The sequence below is a fragment of the Danio rerio genome, chromosome 16 (assembly GCF_049306965.1).
Source record: "Danio rerio strain Tuebingen ecotype United States chromosome 16, GRCz12tu, whole genome shotgun sequence".
NCBI classification, from domain to species: Eukaryota; Metazoa; Chordata; class Actinopteri; order Cypriniformes; family Danionidae; genus Danio; species Danio rerio.
Window position 1 is genome coordinate 20,488,503 of NC_133191.1, and position 21,205 is coordinate 20,509,707.

Sequence of the window (21,205 nt, forward strand, 5' to 3'; positions counted from 1 at the left end):
AAAGCATGACCAATGAAAATGTGTGAAGCACCAAAAACAGCCCATAATAAAATAAATTTTAGCTAGTGTTGTTATTCATGAATTTTCAAAAAGACTCTTTTACAAGAGAGGCTAGAAAAAATTGTAAAGCTCTGCATTATTATTATTGTATTTTTATTATTTAAGTGGCCAAATTCTAACTGATGAAAGTTGAATATGTTAGCCAGTTTGTTATTTATAATTTGCTTAATAAATGACAATAGGGTTGTTTTTAAAACAGATTTTTTAAAAATAATATATGATGTAATTTATTTTAAATATTATATATTTTTTATTCTAAATCTTTAGAAAATATTTTGGTTCATCAAAAAGTGTGGCTATGATGACCATCTGAGTTAGCTGATCCTATGATGATCATCCTAGACCAAGCTAATCCAGCTAAAATAGTGCTTAAAATCTTTTAAAATTCATAATTAAATAGAAAATGAGACGTTTAACTGCAAAAAGGTCCACATTTTGAGAAAAAAAGAACCACCCTTTTCACCATTTACTCTCCCTCCCTCTCTCTTTATGAATTTCTTTATTCTGTTGAACTGTAAAGAAGAAAGCTGAAAACTGATAACAATTGACTTCGATAGCAGGAAAAACATACTAATTATAATTTCAAAACTATTATTTGAGGTTTAACGGAATAAAGAAAGTTAAACAGTTCTGAAACAAGTCAAGTGATTGGATGTTTAATTTTGGGTGAGCTGTCCATTTAAAGTAAACCAATTTTTCTGTGGTTTAGGCTTCAAAGCACAACGCAGGAGAAATAGAAAATTACTGAACCTAGCATTCTTCATTATTTGCTTAAGACATGACAGACAACTTTCTTACTGAGACCTTTGGCTATGTGCAGTAGAAAAACTGAATTCTAAAAAAGCATATTTTATCTGAACAGATATTACCTTTATTCATGAAGGCAACAAAACCTTTCTCGACAACCTGGTCAACTTCGACAAGCTAGTGAGTATGCAGTTATACAGTATTCGTGTCTTTTTCTCCCTGCAATTTAAATAAAAGGAATCATTGACCCAAAAATGTAAATTCTGTCATCAGTTTTAGTCCTGATTTGGTTTTGGTAAGGGAGTAGTCAGTTGTACAAGTTTATGACAGATAATAGTTGATCATTTATTTCATTAGCTTGGCAATTGATTAATGTCAACTGCGAAATACAATTTAAATTTCTGGTTAGTAAAAACTTCCATTTGGGATGACACTGAACTCATACACAATATGGTTTAATAGTGCAAAATTGCAGAGTGTATAGTGTGCCAATTGGGATTAAACTTTTTTTTAAGGTTCAATAGTTAATGTTAATTAATGCATTTACTAACATGAACAAACAATGAACAATACATTTACCACTGTATTTGTTCATGTTAGTTAACGTTAGTTAATGAAAATACAGTTGTTCATTGTTAGTTCATGTTAACTGATGGTGCATTAACTAATGTTAACAAGCATGGACTTGGATGTTAATAATGCATTTGTAAATGTTCAATTATGATTAATAATGCTGTACATGTGTTGTTCATGATTAGTTCATGTTAGTAAATGCATTAACTAATGAACCTTATTGTAAAGTGTTACCAATATTTGTCACTACTCACAAAAGAAAAAAAAAAAAGGTTTAAAGCTTCTTAAAATTGAGTAAATAACAGAATATTTTTTGGGAACTGTTTCTTCCTTAAATGTCAAACTCATCAAGTGAGCAAAAGCAGTTAACCTGAATGTATCTTGTTTTCAGCACATGATAGCAGACACAGTACGAATTATCAGGCAGTGTCGGACAGATCATATGGGTAAGTGCTCATTTAAAAAAAATTTTATTATATAAATAAATAAATATGCCACTTTGGAGAAGAGTAATCTCTATCTCACAAAACATCAATTCTAAATATAAAAAAAGAAAAAAAGAAAAAAAAAAGAAAAACATGTTCCAAACCTCGACTTTACAATCCTCTGTTGAAAAAGTAGACAGATAATCCCACCCCAAACACATACTGTACCACTGATTAAACAAATGTAGTTATGCCATTGAAGTTATGACATTGCATATCTTGTGATGAGACTATTGCGGATACACACATTGCAATATTGATGCTCAATCGCTATATTGTATCATATTTAATCATATAATATTTATACTGTCCTGTTGTAATAAAGGCAAAAATTTTCAAAACAAAGAAAAGAAAAAGAGAACAAAACACATTTGCTCTCCAAAGTGGATAAATGTGAAAATGCTGTTTTCAAGTCACAAAGTGGACTATGAAAATGTGGGTTTTTGAAAATGGTCACATGTTTTTAGTCCAATTCAATGACCAATTCAATTAAAAATGGTGGGTGACTGCACAGCAATCATTTTGGATGCTTTCTGTTTGGACAGCATGTTAAATATTAATGTCAGTTCGAACATGCTCCACTTTACAAATTGGTATTGCTCTACAACTGCCCCAATGTTTTGAAGAGTTGGAAAGTAAGTAAATGCCAGGTGGAAATGGTGCGGCTCAAAGCATCTTATATATTAATGCGATGGCAGTACAGGGATGAAAGCGGTTCCTGTTGTGACAGTGAAGATGACCAACATTTGAGAAAGGATTGAAGCATTTATAAATGAAAATTCCATTTTCAAGTTTATCCAGATTAGTGTAGACGAAGTTTTTGATACTGTTACCTGGTATTAACATACATTTTTAGTGATACAATCACAAGTAGCCTAATATTAAACATGTGTTTAAATCAGACATGTCCAAACTAGGGCCTGCAGGCCAAAGTTGGCCCATAGTAACTTTTCATTTTGTCTGCCATCCCATCTAAGAAGAGAGGAAGAATAGGCATGGTTTAGACTTGTCATTTAAATTCTAATGTAAAATTTTGCTTGTTTGCTTTATTGTTAAAAGCTAACTGAAATTAAATGTTTCAATTAAATGGTGTAAATTAATCAGATTTAGTTTAAATGTACATATTGTTACCCTTTTACAAAAGCACTCAGTGCATTGCACAAATACTACTAAAGGAATAGACTCATGTAACACGGCTTACCAGCCAATGTGAAAGCTAAAACAATTGATGTGGATGGCAACAAATGATGGAAATAGTTATTTGTGAGTATTTCCAATATCTGTATCATAGAGAGGTGCAATCATTTAGCCGGGAGCAAGCTCTCTGCAACTCTCACATGGTCGCCAACTAAAGCTAAGCAGTGCTGTGCTCGGTCAGTACCTGGATGGGAGACCACATGGGAAAGCTAGGTTGCTGCCAGAAGGGGTGTTATTGAGGCCAGTAGGGGGCGCCCAACCTGTGGTCTGTGTGGGTCCTAATGCCCCAGTATAGTAACAGGGACTCTATACTGCTCAATGAGCGCCGTCTTTCGGATGAGATGGTAAACTGAGGCTCTGACTCTCTGTGGTCGGAAAAAATCCCAGGATTTCGAAAAAGAGTAGGGGTTTAACCCCGGCATCCTGGCCGAATTTTTGTAATTGGCTTAATCACTCTGTCTCCTCTCCACCAATCAGCTGGTGTGTGGTGTGCGGTCTGTTTTTTTTAAACCTGATTGAGATGTATTTAGATCAGAAAAACATGTATATACATATAGCTGTCTCTAAAATATTGTAATAAAAAAACATTTCTCTAGAGGATCTATCAATATGGGGCAGCACGGTGGCTTAGTGATTAGCACTGTTGGCTCAAAGCAAGAAGGTCACTGGTTTGAGTCCCAGCTAGGATTTCCTCTGGTTTCCCCCACAGTCTAAATATATGCAATATAAGTGATTTGGGTAAGCGAAATTGTCCTTACTGTGTGTGGAAATGAGTATATGGGTGTTTCCCAGTAATGTGTTGGGACTGGAAAGGCATCTGCTGCATAAAACATCTGCTGGAATAGTTGGGGGTTCATTCCTCTGTGGCAACCTCTGAAATAAAGACTAAGTTAAAGGAAAATGAAAGAAATTTCAATACATAATACACACTATTTCATACTCATTTTAACTACCTCTGAAAAATCAAGTGGACACGCTTTTACTTTATTTCACAGCCAGTTTACACCTGAATTTAGATTCTTCTAGTTCAGATTAACACAATCACATCTAAATAACAGATGTACATCAAGTCTTAGATGTCTCTTCAGTTTAGAAAATGTTAGAAATTGTAGAAAATGTGTAACATTTAACAAATGACACGCTTCCACTTGAATGTGAACAAACTGGTTTGAATACATTACTGCGTAACCCAGATCTGTCTCTACACTAAAAAAAAAGTACTTTGTCCCAGTTTAGAGTTTTCAGGCACACTGAATGATTCTATAATACTTCTATAATACTTACTATTATTATTATTTTTTTTTGTCATCAGGAAACTTGTTATTCCAGAAGGACAGCATGGAAGTGAGAACGTACATCAATTACCTGCACCTCATCGACAATCAGCAGACTCTCTTTGAGCTCTCACACAGACTTGAGCCCAAGACATAAAACAACCCAATACATCCTGAATCCTTCCTCTACCTGAAGACTGTGATGAACAAGTCCTCCACTAGGGGACGACACACTTCAACCAGATACAGAGTACAGACAGACTGTAGAGTACAGCCAAAGAAACCATTAAATTCATTAATGGGAAACAAACAAAGAAGCTGAAGCAAACTGTGAAATGTAAAATTGGCCTCTGGAGCAATTAAGATGATCCAGTATTGTGTGAGTTACAGTACAAAAATGTTGAATGAATTGAGATGTTTTTGTACAGCACATGTTCACTTGGTAGTGCCGGACAGCTTGTTAAACTGAACCAGTTTTCCACTGCAAACCATGGAAATTCACAAGAAATGTTGAGTCAGAAAAGTAATAGGCACATCGGCTTTCGCTTGTGTCCAGTTACAGTACAGCATACAGTACAGCTAAACATGCACAAATCACAAAACAATGTTATGCCTTTTTAGATCATGGCCAGTAAACTATTTTGTAGACAATCAAAAAACTCACATTAGGTTTTAAGTACAGTGATGTTACCAGAAATTAGAAGTCTAGATTTATAAATACCTGCATAAACTATAAGCATATATCTGCATCTCTTTACAAAAAGTAAAGTCGTGGAGTCCTAGAGAAATAATTGGGTTAAAAAATAAGAAAAATGCATTTTACTGAATAGCTGCAAGTGGTGGTTCTAAACGAAGCAAATGTACAGATTTCTTGTTTAAGTTGACTTGTTCTGAGATATTGAGATATTTATTTAATAACAATCATGTCCCTGATTTTGATGGGAAGACAACACTGTTTGAAAATACAAATAAGATGGTAATGTAAATTAAGTTTGATCAGATGGTCTAAAGGATTTGGCACCGCCATTGATTGACCTTCTGATAATGCCTGTGAACTCTGTAAATATTCAAATGTTTGTTTTTTAAATAATAATGATAAAAAACAGGCTATAAAGTAATACCGAGGTAAAAAAAAAAATCAAACTGTAAGCAGTGGCTGAAAGCAGCTGCTGGTTGCACTAGTCTTTACATACAGCCTGAAATTAAAGAAAAAATACTTTACCATTGTCTTATTTTTTTTCTTGGATTCCAATTGCAATCCTTTGATTTTATTATAACCTGTGTGTTTTAGTACAAATAAGTCAAGTATGAATGCCTTGTTTGACTGTGCTTACACACAACGTCTCATAAAGATCGGATTTACTGCCAAAATGATGCACTATTTTACACTATTTTGACTACTGGGATTTGTCAAGTGGACAGTTTTAATCAATTTCACACTCAGTTTACAGAGGATTTTAGTTTTGTCTACTTTCAATTAACACAATTGCATCTAAATACCGGAAGCAAACTGGGTGTTGGTTGTCTCTTTAGTTTAAGTGTAGAAAGCATTAAAAACAATGACACACTTCTACTTTAGTTTGAAAACAGAATTGCATGCATTGTATATATCAGGTATACCAATATGGTACGGGGTCTCGTAATAAGCCCCCAATAACATTTCACAGCTTTTTCAGAGTATTTTAAAGAATGCCTCATAAAAGCTCATGTTTATTGTGATGTACTTCTAACTAGGCACTTTCTGCCATCTAGTGGTAGGAATACAACCGAATATATAAAGCTGTCAGAATTATTAGCCCCCCTGTTTTTTCCCCCCAATTTCTGTTAAACGGAGAGAAGATTTTTTTTTCAACGCATTTCTAAACATAATAGTTTTAATGACTCATTTCTAATAACTGATGTATTTTGTCTTTACCATAATGACAGTAAATAATGTTTTACTAGATATATTTTAAGACACTTCTATACAGCTTAAAGTGACATTTAAAGGCTTATCTGGGTTAATTAGGTTAACTAGGCAGGTTAGGGTAATTAGACAAGTTAATTTAAAACAATGATTTGTTCTGTAGACTATAATCATGTTGTCCTTAAAATCCTTAAAAACTGCTGTTATTTTAGCCGATATAAAACAAATAAGAATTTCTCCTGAAGAAAAAATATTATCAGGCATACTGTGAAAATTTCCCTGCTCTGTTAAACATCATTTGGGAAATAAATAAAGAAAGAAATTCAACCGGGGGCTAATAATTCTGACTTCAACTGTGTGTGTGTGTGTGTGTGTGTGTGTGTGTGTGTGTTTTTCAATTGTCTGCATAAACAATCAATACAAAATGTCTTGCCTAATTACCCTAACTTATCTAGTTAACCGAATTACTTAACCTGGTTAAGTAATAACTAGGTTATTACTGGCACTTCTGGACCACACGCATTAGATCTCATTGAAATTTTTGTACGTTTTTCCTAAAGCATGCCTGAAACCTGATATACGTGCAAACTATGATGTGTGTCACATAAAGTGGGGTTTCCCTAGAGTTCTCTCATATTTTACCAATCAATCCCACTATGGTTTAAGTATTTTCCAATTAAAGGAGCTGCACTACACTCCTTTCCTAATGTGCCGCTAGTCACAGTGAAAGTGAAATGAAACGGTTTTCACACTCAAAGTTTAAAATAGCTTTATATTCCGCTGTGTGGATCACATTCACAACTGCATGGTAACCTGTCATCACTGTGGAAATTTGTCATTTCTGTATGTTCACAATTTGCAGCCATAAGCTGTGTTATCTTATGTCCTCATAGACCAGGGGTGTTCAAACTCGGTCCTGGAGGGACAGTGTCCTGCTGAGTTTAGCTCCAACTTGCTTTATCACACCTGCCAGGAAATTTCTAGTATATCTAGTAAGAGCTTAATTAGCTGGTTCAGGTGTGTTTGATTAAGGTTGGAGCTAAACTCTCCAGGACACCAGGCCTCCAGGACCAAGTTTGAGCACCCCTGTCATAGGCACATAGCCATTTTGAGGCCGTACTCACACTAGGTACAGTTGCCTCGAACCAGGCCAAAACACGCTTGTCCCCTCTCCCGTCTCCCCAGACGGCCCGCACTCACACCACAAATGGGCCTCGGCACACTTACTTCATCGCTGCTGCGCTTTTCAGTGAGAAGCGCTCTCTCACTCAGCAGCACAGTGGAGATTTCTCTAGTTATATCGTTTCAGTCGTTTGTTATGCATTGACATGCAGTCAAATATTTCACCAAACAGTCCTTAGGGATGCGGTGACACGCGGTCAGATATTTCGCCGAACAGATCCGCCACTTTTGGCGCTCATAAACAATCATAAAGCTCTCGTGCTGCAGGAATGAGGAGGTCTGCTGAAGCCGCGTAGCTGTCATGCTGTGAGGAGTTCTCGTCTTTAATAAACTACGGCAGTTTGCGCTCACTGAACAGTGAGAATGATTAATAAATCCATATGAAACAGTCCCTTAAAAGTCACGTCTTGATTTCAGTTTCGGGCTTTGGCGCGTTTTGCACTCACACACAAGCATACCATAACAAAGCCCAAGTGAACCGCGCTCAGGCACACCTCTTCCAACCGGGCCAGGCCCCGCCAAGTGAACTGTGCTTGAGCCCGATTCAGCGCACTCACACTTCTCAAACGATCCGGGAAACGGGCCTGGGCACGGTACAGATGACATAGTGTGAGTAGGCCCTGAATTTCCTGTCTAGAGAGTGTTTGCAGAGATACTTCCGGGTTGCATGTGGGCAGAGGGAGGTGGGGTGGATGGGCAATGACTCCAGGGGAGCCTGTTTTGATCAAGAAACACTTCTGTTGGAGATAGAGCTAGTAGGGTGGCATGCTTTGAGCCTACCTACCCAAGTGAAAGCAGCGCACATCATACAGTTAATTAACAATCTACCACTGGATCTCATCTCACTATACAGTTATTATACATGATATAGCCATGGTGAAGTACATGTTGTTATAAAGTACACTGTTTCATTTTAAGATTTATCTGTCATGTCCTCTAGACTTTTTCCATTTCAAACTTGCGAAGTCTGAACTTACCAGGAACCGATTAAAGACTGAACTTTATGTACTTGATACTGAGGAAAAGCCCCAATCAGGTAGCAAATGTCTGCAGCCACGCCTTTATTTTCAGATGTCTTAGTTTTCCTCCATCCATCCACACTGGCACTGAGCAGCTTCACTTTAAAACCAAAACGGCCAGTTCAGCATTTTTAAAACGCTCCATTTTTGGGGCTCGAATACTCCAGGGTAGTGTGGACGGAAAGCATAACCATATCAAAAATTATGCATTTTAAAACTTAGCGATGCTAGTTTCCTCCGGTGTTTCACGCAACAACAGTTCGTCTTTTTTATGCGATTTTTGCTGTTTAGCTTGTAATTTTGTGACAAGTTTAAATGCAGTTATTTTCTCCCACTATGCCTGCAAACAGACCATGGTGGATACAAATTTTCAAGGAACAGGCCACCTCTGCCATTTTATTCACTAATCTTTGATTCATGGCCCTGTGACAAACTGGGAGGCACTGGATAAAAGTACACAGTAAGGACTAGTGGAAGAATTCTCAGCATAGTCATTGTATCTCGAAGCCATTCTCATTTTTTTGTCGTCGAACACCAGCCAAGCCCAATGTGTGTGTGTGTGTGTGTCCTGTCACAAAATGTTACCATCACTTTATTACTACTGTCACTGAAATCAATTTAATTCATGTTTATTTATAGAACGCTTTTACAATGAAGATTGTGTCACAGACACTTAACATAGAAGTTTTAGTAAAGTCCAGATTTCAGAGTTGAAGTTCAGTTTAGATCAGTTCAGTGTGGTTTAAATTTCACTGCTGAAAAACCAAACACTGAAGAACAAATCCGTCAATGAGCAACTTCACAAGTTCCAATCCAAGCAAGCCAGTGGCGAGAGAAAAAAAAAAAACTTTACCAACTGATTAAGTAATAGGGGAAAAAAAAATAAAACCTTGAGAGAAACTAGGCTCTGTTGGGTATGACCATTTTTCCGCTGGCCAAACGTTCTGTGTGGAGCTGTAGTCTAGGCGCTGGAGGCTGGAGAACATTGGACATCCATCTTGGTAAACTGCAGGTGCAAGTAGGTCACCAGAGGGTGATCAGGCTGGCTCACAAGATCAATGCAGGGACATGTCTGTCACTGTGGTCTTTCACGAACCAGTCTCATGCACTCCACTCCTTTATGACCACCACAGCATCAGCTCAGGATACGGCCTGGTCCAGGATTATGGATACCTTGGCATGATTTCTTTACAGTTCTTGGATTGCATCAATGGTGCTGCATAATCTGCGGGGGCCTCTGGATGAGTATCCCTAGGTGGAATTATAGAATAAAAAAATAATTAGCGTAGCTGCTGTTCATAGTGTATTTAAACGAGATGCAAAAATGGGTCACACTTTACAATAAGGTTCATTAGTTAATGTTAAGTAATACATTTACTAACATGAACAAACATTGAACAATACATTTACTACAGTATATATTCATGTTAATAAACGTTAGTTAATGAAAATACAGTTGTTCATTGTTAGTTCATGTTAACTCATGGTGCATTAACTAATGTTAACAAGCATGGACTTGAATGTTTTTAATGCATTAGTAAATGTTCAATTATGATTAATAAATGCTGTACAAGTGTTGTTCATGCTTAGTTCATGTTAGTAAATATATTAACTAATGAACCTTGATGTAAAGTGTTACTTAAAAAATGAAGTGCTATAAATGAAAATAGTAGTTATATAAAGAGACATAGAAACAAACATGTAAAGCATATGTTTCTAACAAAATGTCTGGTCCATGGTCTGGAAAAGACAGGAGGAGTGTGTCCTATAGGTGGTTGTCAAATCCACTCACCTACATGGAGCACAATCATCCGTCATACTATTATGCGATGCATTGTGTGGAAGCTTTACTAAAAATATAGGTCTTTAATCGGTCACACGTTACAATAAGGTTCATTAATTAATGTTAACTAATGCATTTACTAACATGAACAAACAATAAACAATGCATTTACTACTGTATTTGTTCATGTTAGTTAACGTTAGTTAATGAAAATACAATAGTTCATTGTTAGTTCATGTTAACTCATGGTGCATTAACTAATGTTAACAAGCATGGACTTGGATGTTAATAATGCATTAGTTAATGTTTAATTATGATTAATAAATGGTGTACATGTGTTGTTCATGATTAGTTCATGTTAGTAAATGCATTAACTAATGAACATTATTGTAAAGTGTTACCCTTTAATCTAGTTTTGAACTGAGGGAGTGTGTTTCAAGACAAGTCTCAGACATAATCAGGAAGGCTATTCCAGAATTTAGGAACCATAAATGAGAAGGCTTGACCTCCTTTGCTCGACTTTGCTATTCTTGGTACTACCAGAAGATCTGAGTTTTGAGATCTTAAAGAGCCGTTTGGATTGTAGGGAGACAGAAGGTTGGTTACAGCTAAATGTCACACAAAGACACTACAAAACGGTAATAGTTTGATTAAGGTGTATACATCTCTACACTTAACTTTAATCATGCGAATAAAATGCTTCACATGTCTTAATTTGATTTTTGCTTAGATCGTTGCAGTAAGGACGATTCTAAGGGCCCATACATTAGGGGGGCTTCAGACACATTATCAAGGGCCCGTGCCAATCCCAATAAATGTACTCATTGTGATAAAGGCAAAAATGCAGTTTGGTTCAAAACCTGCTTTAGCACAGCTGACAGTAGGCATGGGAGTATGGAATTTTTTGTTACAGGTGTGTGTAACCTGTAAAGCAAGGGCATGCCGGAGAGCATGGGTCACCGAACTTGTTCCTGGAGGGCCGGTGTCCTGCAGATTTTAGCTCCAACCCTAATCAAACACACCTAAACAAGCTAATCAAGGTCTTACTAAGTATACCTGAAACACCCAGGCAGGTGTGTTGAGGCAAGTTGGAGCTAAACCCTGTAGGATACCGGACCTCCTGGAATGAGATTGGTGACCCCTGCTGTAGAGCAAGGGCATGCCATTGTAAAGAGTGGTGCACGTAGAGTTAAAAAGTACCAGTCAAGGTAATGCAACATGCAGACAGAGAAAGCAGCAAGACAATAGAAATACTGTATGTGCCTCATTGAGATGTGTTGACATGTATGTAGTATGCTTTTCAGCCAAGCAACGCTAAGAGTCAGGTTTAAGATGCCTCGAGGACAGGCTAAATGGTGGATCTGGATGCAATGTCACACCTAATCATAGACAAGCTCAAGAGTATTGGCTGCAGTTTCCACATCGGCGCACATTTCACAGAGCTGGTTGATGGCACCAGGTGCAACAGAGTCACCAATCACAGAGGGAATGCAGAGGTATGTTTGATTGACAGCAGAGGACAGCATTTCATTTCATATCCTATCATGTGATATCCACAAGATGACACCTCTGAAAGCAGCCACCATGAATGGAGTGGTGGTCTACAAAGAGGTAAAGAACATTTTACTGCATAAGGATGGTACAAAATTTCCCATACACATGCACAACAAACTACTATTTACACGCAATAGAAACTATGAACTTGTTTACCAATGTAAGAAATGCTATGATTTGCAAAGCTGGCATGTAGGGGTCAACAACCCTGTTCCTGGAGAGCTACATTGAGGCAAAACTTTAACCCTGATCAAATACACATGAAACAATTGATTAGGACCTGAAGCAGCATTTGATAATACCAGAAGTGTTTGGTCAGGGTTGCAATTGAAATCTGCAGAAAGGTAGCTCTCCATGAATAGGGTTGGTGACCCCTGTATTAGAGCTTTGTAATTTTGATGATATAATTAAAACAACAGTTGTTGATGGAATGGAAATTAGGTGCAAGGGAGATTAACCCTTTATGAAGTATGCACACATTTAAAGATTGTTCAGACTAGAAGCAGGACTAGACGCTAGAGCCAAAGTACTTCTAGAAATGGTGGTCGCGGATTTAGCATGGCCAATAGACCCAGTGCCCAGAGACAGTAAGTATGCTTTCTTTAACAGACGGTTTTTGTAGTGTAGTTTATGTATTTCTTCTGAAAAAAAGTGATCTGATGACTGCTACTGAAACATTCCTTGCTGGTGAAGCTCCATGTGGAAAGGTTGCATGCATCAGATCTGACAATGAGACAGAATTCACAGCAAGAGTATCAATCACTGAAAAAAACTGAATTTGACATGTAGCAGACACCATACTGTCCAAACCAGAACTGCTCTCCCGAATGAAACTGGAGAACATTATCTGACATGGCTAAATGCATGTTCATAGAAAGTGAGTTATCAACAACATTGTGGACCTAAGCAGTCCAGACAGAAGCACTAGTGAGGAACAGATTTTTCAACAATCACACAATGCAGACAGATGATAACTTCATGATAACTGGCAGACAGCCTAACATTTCTAGAATGCAGATGTTTGTATTAGTATATTATGCTTACAAAAACAAGAAAGTAAATCAAAATTCAAGTCAAGTCAAGGTTTGAGAGGGGCAGTTTTTGTTCAATATGACATGCATGATATAAATTACACTCTCAGAAATAAAGGTACAATAGCTGTCACTGGGGCAGTATCCAGTTCCTAACGGCGCATTTCCACTGGCTGGTACAGTACAGTATGGTACGGGTCAGTACGGGTCACCTTTATCAGGCTTGCATTTCCATTACCAAGGGTATCCTTTTGGTGGGCGTAATGTATGACAGAAAGTTTCAGTCAACGTCATTTTCCCTCAAATAAATGTCTACAGTCAAGCTGTACAGGTCGTTCACATATCATATGAGCAGCACTTCTCACAAAACAGATGCTTTATACACATACATACTTGTTTATAAAGGTTTATTACTAACTTTTCTATGAACATAATTTGATTATAACTTCAGATCAATGACAGTGCGAAATAGCCTACTGTTCTACAACAATGTAAAATAATTAAATAAATGCAACATGAACACATACAGACCCTTACAGTCTCCGATATGTTACCAACAACAGAAAAACTACACACAGCATACATTTAGTCCTTATTTAGGTTCATAAACAACAAGCAACATAGCCCACAGTCAGTGCAAATCTCATATCTGTGCCTGTAATCTTCAGAAGCACATGTAAACTCTGTTGGAGAGTAATTCCATCATTTCGAGTTCATAACAGTCCAAAAGGCGATGATAAACACGACAATTTGTTCATGATTCAGTTTCCAGAAACAACTTGCTCCTGTTTGCTGTCAGGCTTCTCTTTTGTTCGCGCTTCACTCTCACATTTTTCCTTTTCATTCTGAATGGATCAGATAACAGAGACACCTCAATAATCACGTACATGTTATTATCATCAGCCCAAGAAGTTGTACCGGTTCGGTACGCCTTTTGACAGTGGAAACGGACAGTATGGAACTGAACCGTACCGTACCACTCAGTGGAAACGGGGCATTAATGGTACGTCAGATGTACATATCAGTATCCAAATGCACCTAAAATGTACCTCTGAGGTACCAATATGGACTCTTCAGGCTCAAATATGTCCCTTTAAAAAGGTACTGCCCCAATGACAGCTTTTGTACCTTTATTTCTGAGAGTGAACCAGCAAGAACGTACAGAAACACACTAGTGCAGCTTGTATCAAAAATTAATAATGAGACTTAAATATCAGTTGTTGATGATGATTTTGAGATCAAGAACGATCTTGGAATCTGTAAAATCAAAACCAGAGGGTAGCCCACAAAGTACACTGGAAGTGGAAGATAAACCAGAACATAGGATATACCCTAAAAAAGAGGAAAAAAAACTTCTTATATAAGCATTTGTATTTGTGGTTTTGAAAGCGATGTGACCAGCATTGATTATTGGTACCGTCTCTTGTGCAATGTACAAAAAAAAGCTGTAACATTAGTGAATGCAAATGAGTGAGTTAAAGCTATGGATAAAAAAATGCAGTTGTTAAAGGAAATGCCTGTAGACAAATATCTAGTGGGGGTTAAATATGTTTTGGTGTGGTGGTGTATGGACATGTTTTGTTACAGGTGTGGTCCATGTCATTCGGGCTCGGAGGTAACATGAGGAAACACAAGTATTTTAAAATTTAGACACACAAATACCTGCTTTGAAAGGACAGAAAAGTCCCAAGGCACTGGAGCGAATGCCACTACTGCTCACCAGTTCACATTCTTAGAGCTTGACTTAATAATTTAGAAACAGCTCTTCTCAGAGGATAAGAAACTCAGCCTCATGAATACTAACTAGAAACTGACGTCTTGCCATAGTTCTCACAGTCCTACTCTACATCATGACAAGTAATGCTGCCCTCAAATAGATTTTAAATGTGGAAGATAAAAATAGGTGAGAAAGCTCAACATTAAGCAGTTATGTCCTACAAGTAAACCTAACAGATACTAACACTATTTATTTATGTTCAACACACACAAATATGTTAAAATCTCAGAGAATTTTGTCCAGAGGTTTCACAAAAAAAAAAAAAAACTTAACCTATTGCCTCAATAGGCACAATATTAACACCATAACATTTAGGTGTATTAAGATAAGATATAGTAAGATACAACCTTATTCTCTCCACAGAATGCTTGCTAAAATACAAAGCCCTACAAAAAATGTATAAAATAAATAAATTACCCATTTAGTAACAATAAATAATAAGGACCATAACAAGTGAGATTGAAAAAAATAAATAAATAACTGTTCATACTCTTATCCCAGATCCCTAATTAAGAGGGTCGTTTTGTACAGTTTATAGGCACAGATATGACTGACTTTCTGTGGCATTATATAATGGCTTTTAGTGGTCAATCTAAGCATGCTTTTATATGACACCAATGTCATTTACAGGACATTTGATTTTATCATTAATGATACTTTGAAGTTTCTTCTGCATTCTTTTCTCAGACACATCAACCAGAGGCTCCACTCCATCTACAGAGCAATTAGAAATACAGTCTAAATTTTACGATCATTTAAATTAGAGTCAGATTAAATTTGGAGCTAAAAACAAATATAAATAAAATTTTAATAAACTACAAAATTCTTTTTAGAAGCACTGGAAAAGGCTTACATGCATTTAACTTTCGACCATGCTGTTAGTTTCGTCATTGGGCTAAAAGAGGGATTTCTACACTACTTCACAGAACTACCAACCCTACTGTTATATTCAACTTCCTGATGCCTTGTAATACAGCGTACCTTAAAAGAGTCAAAACTCAAGAACTTCTGCAGATGGCAGGACTGTGACTAGTGTCTAAAATATCAAGTGTAGAGTGTGAACAGAAAAGGAAACAGGACTGTGCCCTAAGGAACCACTGCGCTATTTAGAATAATATCAGAAGTAATGTTCTGCAGCCTCACATGTTGTGCATGTCCTATTATGTACAGTAGATTGCAATCCATGCATGACTCTCAAGTTTTTGACTGACTCCTCAAAGTTTGTATAGGTTCTGTTAAACAGTAAGGCAATGACACCAACACGCGGGTGATAACCAAACTGCTTACTACTTGTCTTGGAATGTTTGCACAATGATTCTAATATGGTTAAGGACAAATCTTTTTAGTGACCATTATTTGCCCTTGATTGTTTTTGAGCATCAAGGCATTTTTTTTTTTTTTTTTTTTGTATCATCATTGTTCTCATGCTCAGGTTAAGCATTTGTTAAAATACTCCACTCAACTATATGGCATGACTTCTAAGCACCTTGGGGCTGAGTCCATCAGGGCCAACAGTATTGTCAAGATGTAGGCAACTGAAATATTCTTACATCTTGTGAAAAGTGTGGGAACACAAGAAAACTGATCCAACCTTTAATAAACTAAAGTTAAGATCATTGCCTTTATTATACTCTCCCTCAACCTTCAATCCTTCTTTCAAGCATAGTATTTGTTCTCATACCTGTCCACACCTCTCTCATGTTGTTTTGAGCCAGTCTGCTCTCCAGTTTTCTTCTGTATGTCTTCCCCTCCTTGATTTTCTCTTTCACCTTCACCTGTGATCTTTTCATCTCCTTCTTGTCACCATTTCTGAAGGCAGACTTCAATATATTTAGTGGGGCTTTGACGTTTTTTGTCATCCAATGTTTGTTTTCACCCATATGTGCTATAAAAGGCAGGCAAAGGCAGTACTTGTTATCCGAAATCTTAGTTTCAATGTTAATGTGAAAGACAATTGAAGGCTGAGGATGAAATGCAATTGGTGGAACCTGATTAGACCCAGTAGCTAAGATTAGGTTTGCTCCAAGCCTCTGTGACCCTATCCTCTGAGTAAACACACAAAAAAATCGAAATATCAACAATTGTAAAGTATATTCAGGTGGACAAAAAAAAAAACATAAAATAAACTGTGTATATATACAGTATGTACATATATATAACATGTTTGGCCAAATTTACAAAATTTAGAATGATGAATTTGTGAATGATTTGAATTTCTGACACCTTTTCATTTGATTAGTGTGGTACGGCTCTATTGTTATGTCATCTTATTGCCCAGTGAGTCTGGGAGCAAGGGCCATTTAGAAACTTGTTGCTGCAGTAATGCTTTTCTGTAACTTATTAAATGTGGTATGTTCTTATTAAAATGTTGCCTTCCACATCCTGCAGGTTATTCCCAGAAAAGGAAACTACTCTGTTCTCATTTGTTCGTTTGTTGCTCCCAATCTTTGACCATGTATTTCAAATAGGTCATCCATTATGTCTATGGTCAGCTGATTTGGCTGGTGACTTAACACGGACCTAAAAGTTTTAGGGTGTTGGTCTCTAAACATATATAAAAAAGTAGTATGATTCATTATTAAAAATAACATGTAAAGGCATTCTGTTTATCAAGTGCACATGTTGATTTAAAAGATTCATCCAACTGACTGTGTATACAGTACTTGAGTCTTAAAAACCTTTGTTTCAAGTGGTTCATGAACACAATTCACAACCTGACTTTAGAAACCTGTATGCAAGCAAATGGCATGTGCATTTCAAATTTAATTAGAAATATTTCAGAGAAAACTTAAAAAAAAACTATATTTTTATACTAATCGATGGCTTTTCGATTGCACATTTGAGTAAATTTGAGAAACCATAATGGTATACATGTAAATGAAAAGTTTTTACAGTTGTAAATCTTATAAATAAATTATAAAAATAAAGCTTTAAAAATAAATTTTATCATAAAGCTCACAGTTGGCTGCATCATTTAATATAGAGCTGCATATGTCTGGGCCCTGAACTAAACTGTTAAATAGGGTCTCTCCATGAAATTAGTTATAAAAACACCTGTCCTCCTTCATGGCTAACATAAAATTAGAAATTATGTCAATACAACAGCCTTAAAATATCTTTAACAGTTATGGAATATAGAATAAAAGTTGCAAAGTTTGTACGGTACAAAGCACAGACATAATGTAAACCTTAACATTTAAGAGCTAAGTTTTGACTGCCCTCTTCTTCATTAAACATTGATGATTGCATTAGTGCCATAAGGGGGAGACATTAAAAAAGGTTACACCTAGGACCACCCAGATCAACAGCCTCTTTGTAGTCCCTTTTCCCATGAGAAAACCTTATCACCATTCTGTTATTTAGATTGTAGGAGAGTCTTTTAAATCACTGAACAACACCATCCAACAGAGAGGCACTGTTGATATTAAACTTGCAGGTTTGATTGGAGTTTATTTTTGTTGCTAAAGTTCTTCCAATATTTGCTTGATGGGGATTTCGAATGCAGGGGAAAATCTGAAGAAGATAAAGTTTTATTATTTAAATTTCATTATAAAATAAAAACTGGATAAAAACCTTTTATCAAAGAGGTTTAAAACTATTGAACAACACCCATTCTTGTCTTATTACAATTTTTAAAAACTTGTTTTTTCACTTAAAGCTGCAGTAGGTGATTTTCCACAATGCTAACAGCTTGGCATACATCTCTGAATCACAGTCCCTCCCCTGCCGTCTAGAGCCAAGCCTCCTTAAATACCAGCATAAGAACTCTCTCATGTGTTAAAAGCAACTAGTGCTTGTCCGACGGCATGCAAGCCAAACGGACATGCGATTTCAGAGTGAATATTAGAGTTGCATGGTAAACAATATAGGGAGAGACTAGGCGAGATAGCTGTATTTACTTTATTTTACTTTATAATGTCATTAAAATCTACATTATCGATGCTGTAAAAGGTCTTATCAATCTTTCATCAGAAGATTTTAGTGGCTGAACAACACTTCTGTGATGATATAACCCATTTGTAAGAACAACATCTAACGTTACATCAGCTTTGTGTAAAGCTAAAAGCTAAAAAAGCTAAAAGCTTTTAAAAAAGAACATTACCTGTCTTAAGAGAAATCCTTCAGACATTGTGTTATCCTTTCTCCAGAGTGCAAAGGTAACTCCAATATTGATTCAGGTTCTGATTCAGCATATTTTTTGCACACGTGACTCTCTCGGGAGTTGTTCAAATCTGCATTTGCTGACAGTCAAATTGGGCTACTTATCGGAATTATGAGAGACGCTGTCCGACTCTATTTAATTGGATGAACATTTTTTAGTTTTATGCCTTACCCAAAATATAAAAATACATATAAATACACTTAGATCATTTACTTTAATCATTACTATTAGACTGTGAAGAGACTTTCAAGCAGCACTACAAAAAAATGCTTCTGAAGACAATCACCTACTGCACCTTTAAAAGTTTACCCTTACATTTAGTCATTTGGCAGACGCTTTTATCCAAAGCCACTTACAAATGAGGACAAGGAAGCAATTTACACAACTATAAGAGCAACAATAAATAAGTGCTGTAGGCAAGTTTCACGTATGTAAAGTGTAAGAAGCAAAACATTGGTAATTTATTTTTTTTGTAGTACAGTTTTTAGTCATTTCTTGAAGATAGCGAGTGACTCTGCCGTTCTAATGCAGTTAGGGAGTTCATTCCACCAACTGGGCAGAATGAATGCGAGAGTTCGAAAAAGTGATTTCTTCCCTCTTTGGGATGGAACCATGAGGCGACGTTCATTCACAAAACGCAAGTTTCTGGAGGGCATATAAATCTGCAGAAGTGAGAGCAGATAAGAAGGAGCAAAGCCAGTCACTTTGTAAGCAAACATCAGAGCTTTGAATTTGATGCGAGCAGCAACTGGCAGCCAGTGCAAATGGATGAGTAGCGGAGTGACATGTTGACTACTATGTATTCTAATCACCTCTGAATCGAACTGATTAAAACAAGAGGCAAATTATGCAGGTCTTAGCAGTGTCCTGTTTATTTCTTACACTTTTTTTGCAGGTAAAAAGTTTTTTTTTGTTTTTTAAAATACCAAATTCTACACATTCTAAATTGGGGTGTCAAACTATGTTCATGGATGGCCACAGCCCTGCAGTTTTGTTCCAACCCTGCACAAACATACTTGTAGTCAAACAAACCTGAAGGACTCGATTAGTTTGATTTTGCCCACTCAACAATGTCCTGTCCTCTATTTATAAGCTGAAAAGGCAGTAGTGGTCCAACAATCCTGTCCATTATCACCAATAAAGCCCAGAAATTGGGCATCAGTATACTGTAAACTGAAAGGTTCAAATATTCTTTTCCAGTTATCAAAGACATGATTTGTTACTAATTTTAGTTTGTAGCTGTTACATTGTTTTAACCTCAAAAATATACATCAGTGTAAAACCTATGAATGGTGTAAAAACATTCTGTAATATTAAAACCACATGGGTCTCCACTTTTGCCATGGCCTCTTTTTTTGTTTTAACAAACTTTTCCCTCAGGTTTTTCCAAACTTTTTAACAAAACAATTTCCTCCTTTCCATGGCTGTTGCAATTTCTAGCCAATAGTTATTGGTCATCTGGTTATATCTATGATAATCACGCATGGTCGGATTGTTAAGATGTTTGTACAGTACAGTCATATCTGTTACAGACAACATCTCTTCAAAGTATTTCATATTTAGCTCAAATCAAACGCGGCACCGTGCAAACTGTTCACCCGAAATCATGTCTCGCGCACCCAAAGTGAACCTCTGCAAACACGCCGATGATGTAACATTCGTTGTGCACACTGAGCTCAGTAACAAAAAGCAGATTAGCTTTGCATTTTGGTCTCATTTGTAGTTGTAGTACCGCAAATTACATTAGGACTAGTGAAATAACGAACTAAAACACCAGGAAAACCAAGCAACAGCAACAAAAAAGCATTTAAATGAGCATTAGATGTAGTGTTACATGGAAATCGGAAAAAATAAGACCTGTGAAAAAGTATTTACCCCTGTGTAAGCCGGATGGCACAGCAGAGGGCAGGTTTCATCCACTTATTTTATGCGCTTTTTGGATATGCGCCTAAAAAACGGTTGATGGAAACCCCATGATGCGCATATATTTTGAAAATGTGTGTCAATGGACAAACCAGCAGGCTAAGCACATTGTAAAACCTCTAACGTGTTGTTTTGGTCATTCTAAAATGTCTTAACCATTTCAGTATTAGTGTTAATATTATAAATTACCTACAGAATTGACAAAAGCATCTGCACTCCGAGTCTTGTGCCTTCAAACAACAGCTCGTGTTCACTGCATGTCAGGATTGCCTTCTAAGGCGTAAGTCATTTAGTAAATGAAAATAAGATATTCACGCAGCTGTTCCTACCGATGCAAATTCTGTTTTTACTTTTGATATTTGTACCCAGTTAATCAGGAAGTGGCAATTTTGTTCTCTTTGACTTGTTTGTTGGAAACGCTGCTTTATTTGCAGGTCTTTTATGCAATATTCCAGTTTTGGGCATTCATTTAATTAGCATTTTTAGATGATAAAATAGCCATTCACACTGCATCAGCACAGTCGTCACCAAG

The 21,205-nt window shown here is 36.7% G+C and overlaps 1 protein-coding gene across 1 annotated transcript in view; it reads left to right on the forward strand.

Moving 5' to 3' along the window:
• The window catches only part of rapgef5b (Rap guanine nucleotide exchange factor (GEF) 5b), a 123,062-nt gene extending 117,355 nt beyond the window's left edge, over positions 1 to 5,707 (forward strand). The window contains exons 24-26 of the mRNA XM_073924422.1: positions 923 to 987; positions 1,772 to 1,826; positions 4,375 to 5,707. Coding sequence (XP_073780523.1) covers positions 923 to 987; positions 1,772 to 1,826; positions 4,375 to 4,493 — 239 coding nt within the window. The 3' untranslated portion in view covers positions 4,494 to 5,707. The remainder of the gene's footprint in view (positions 1 to 922; positions 988 to 1,771; positions 1,827 to 4,374) is intronic.
• The last annotated feature ends 15,498 nt before the right edge of the window (positions 5,708 to 21,205 follow it).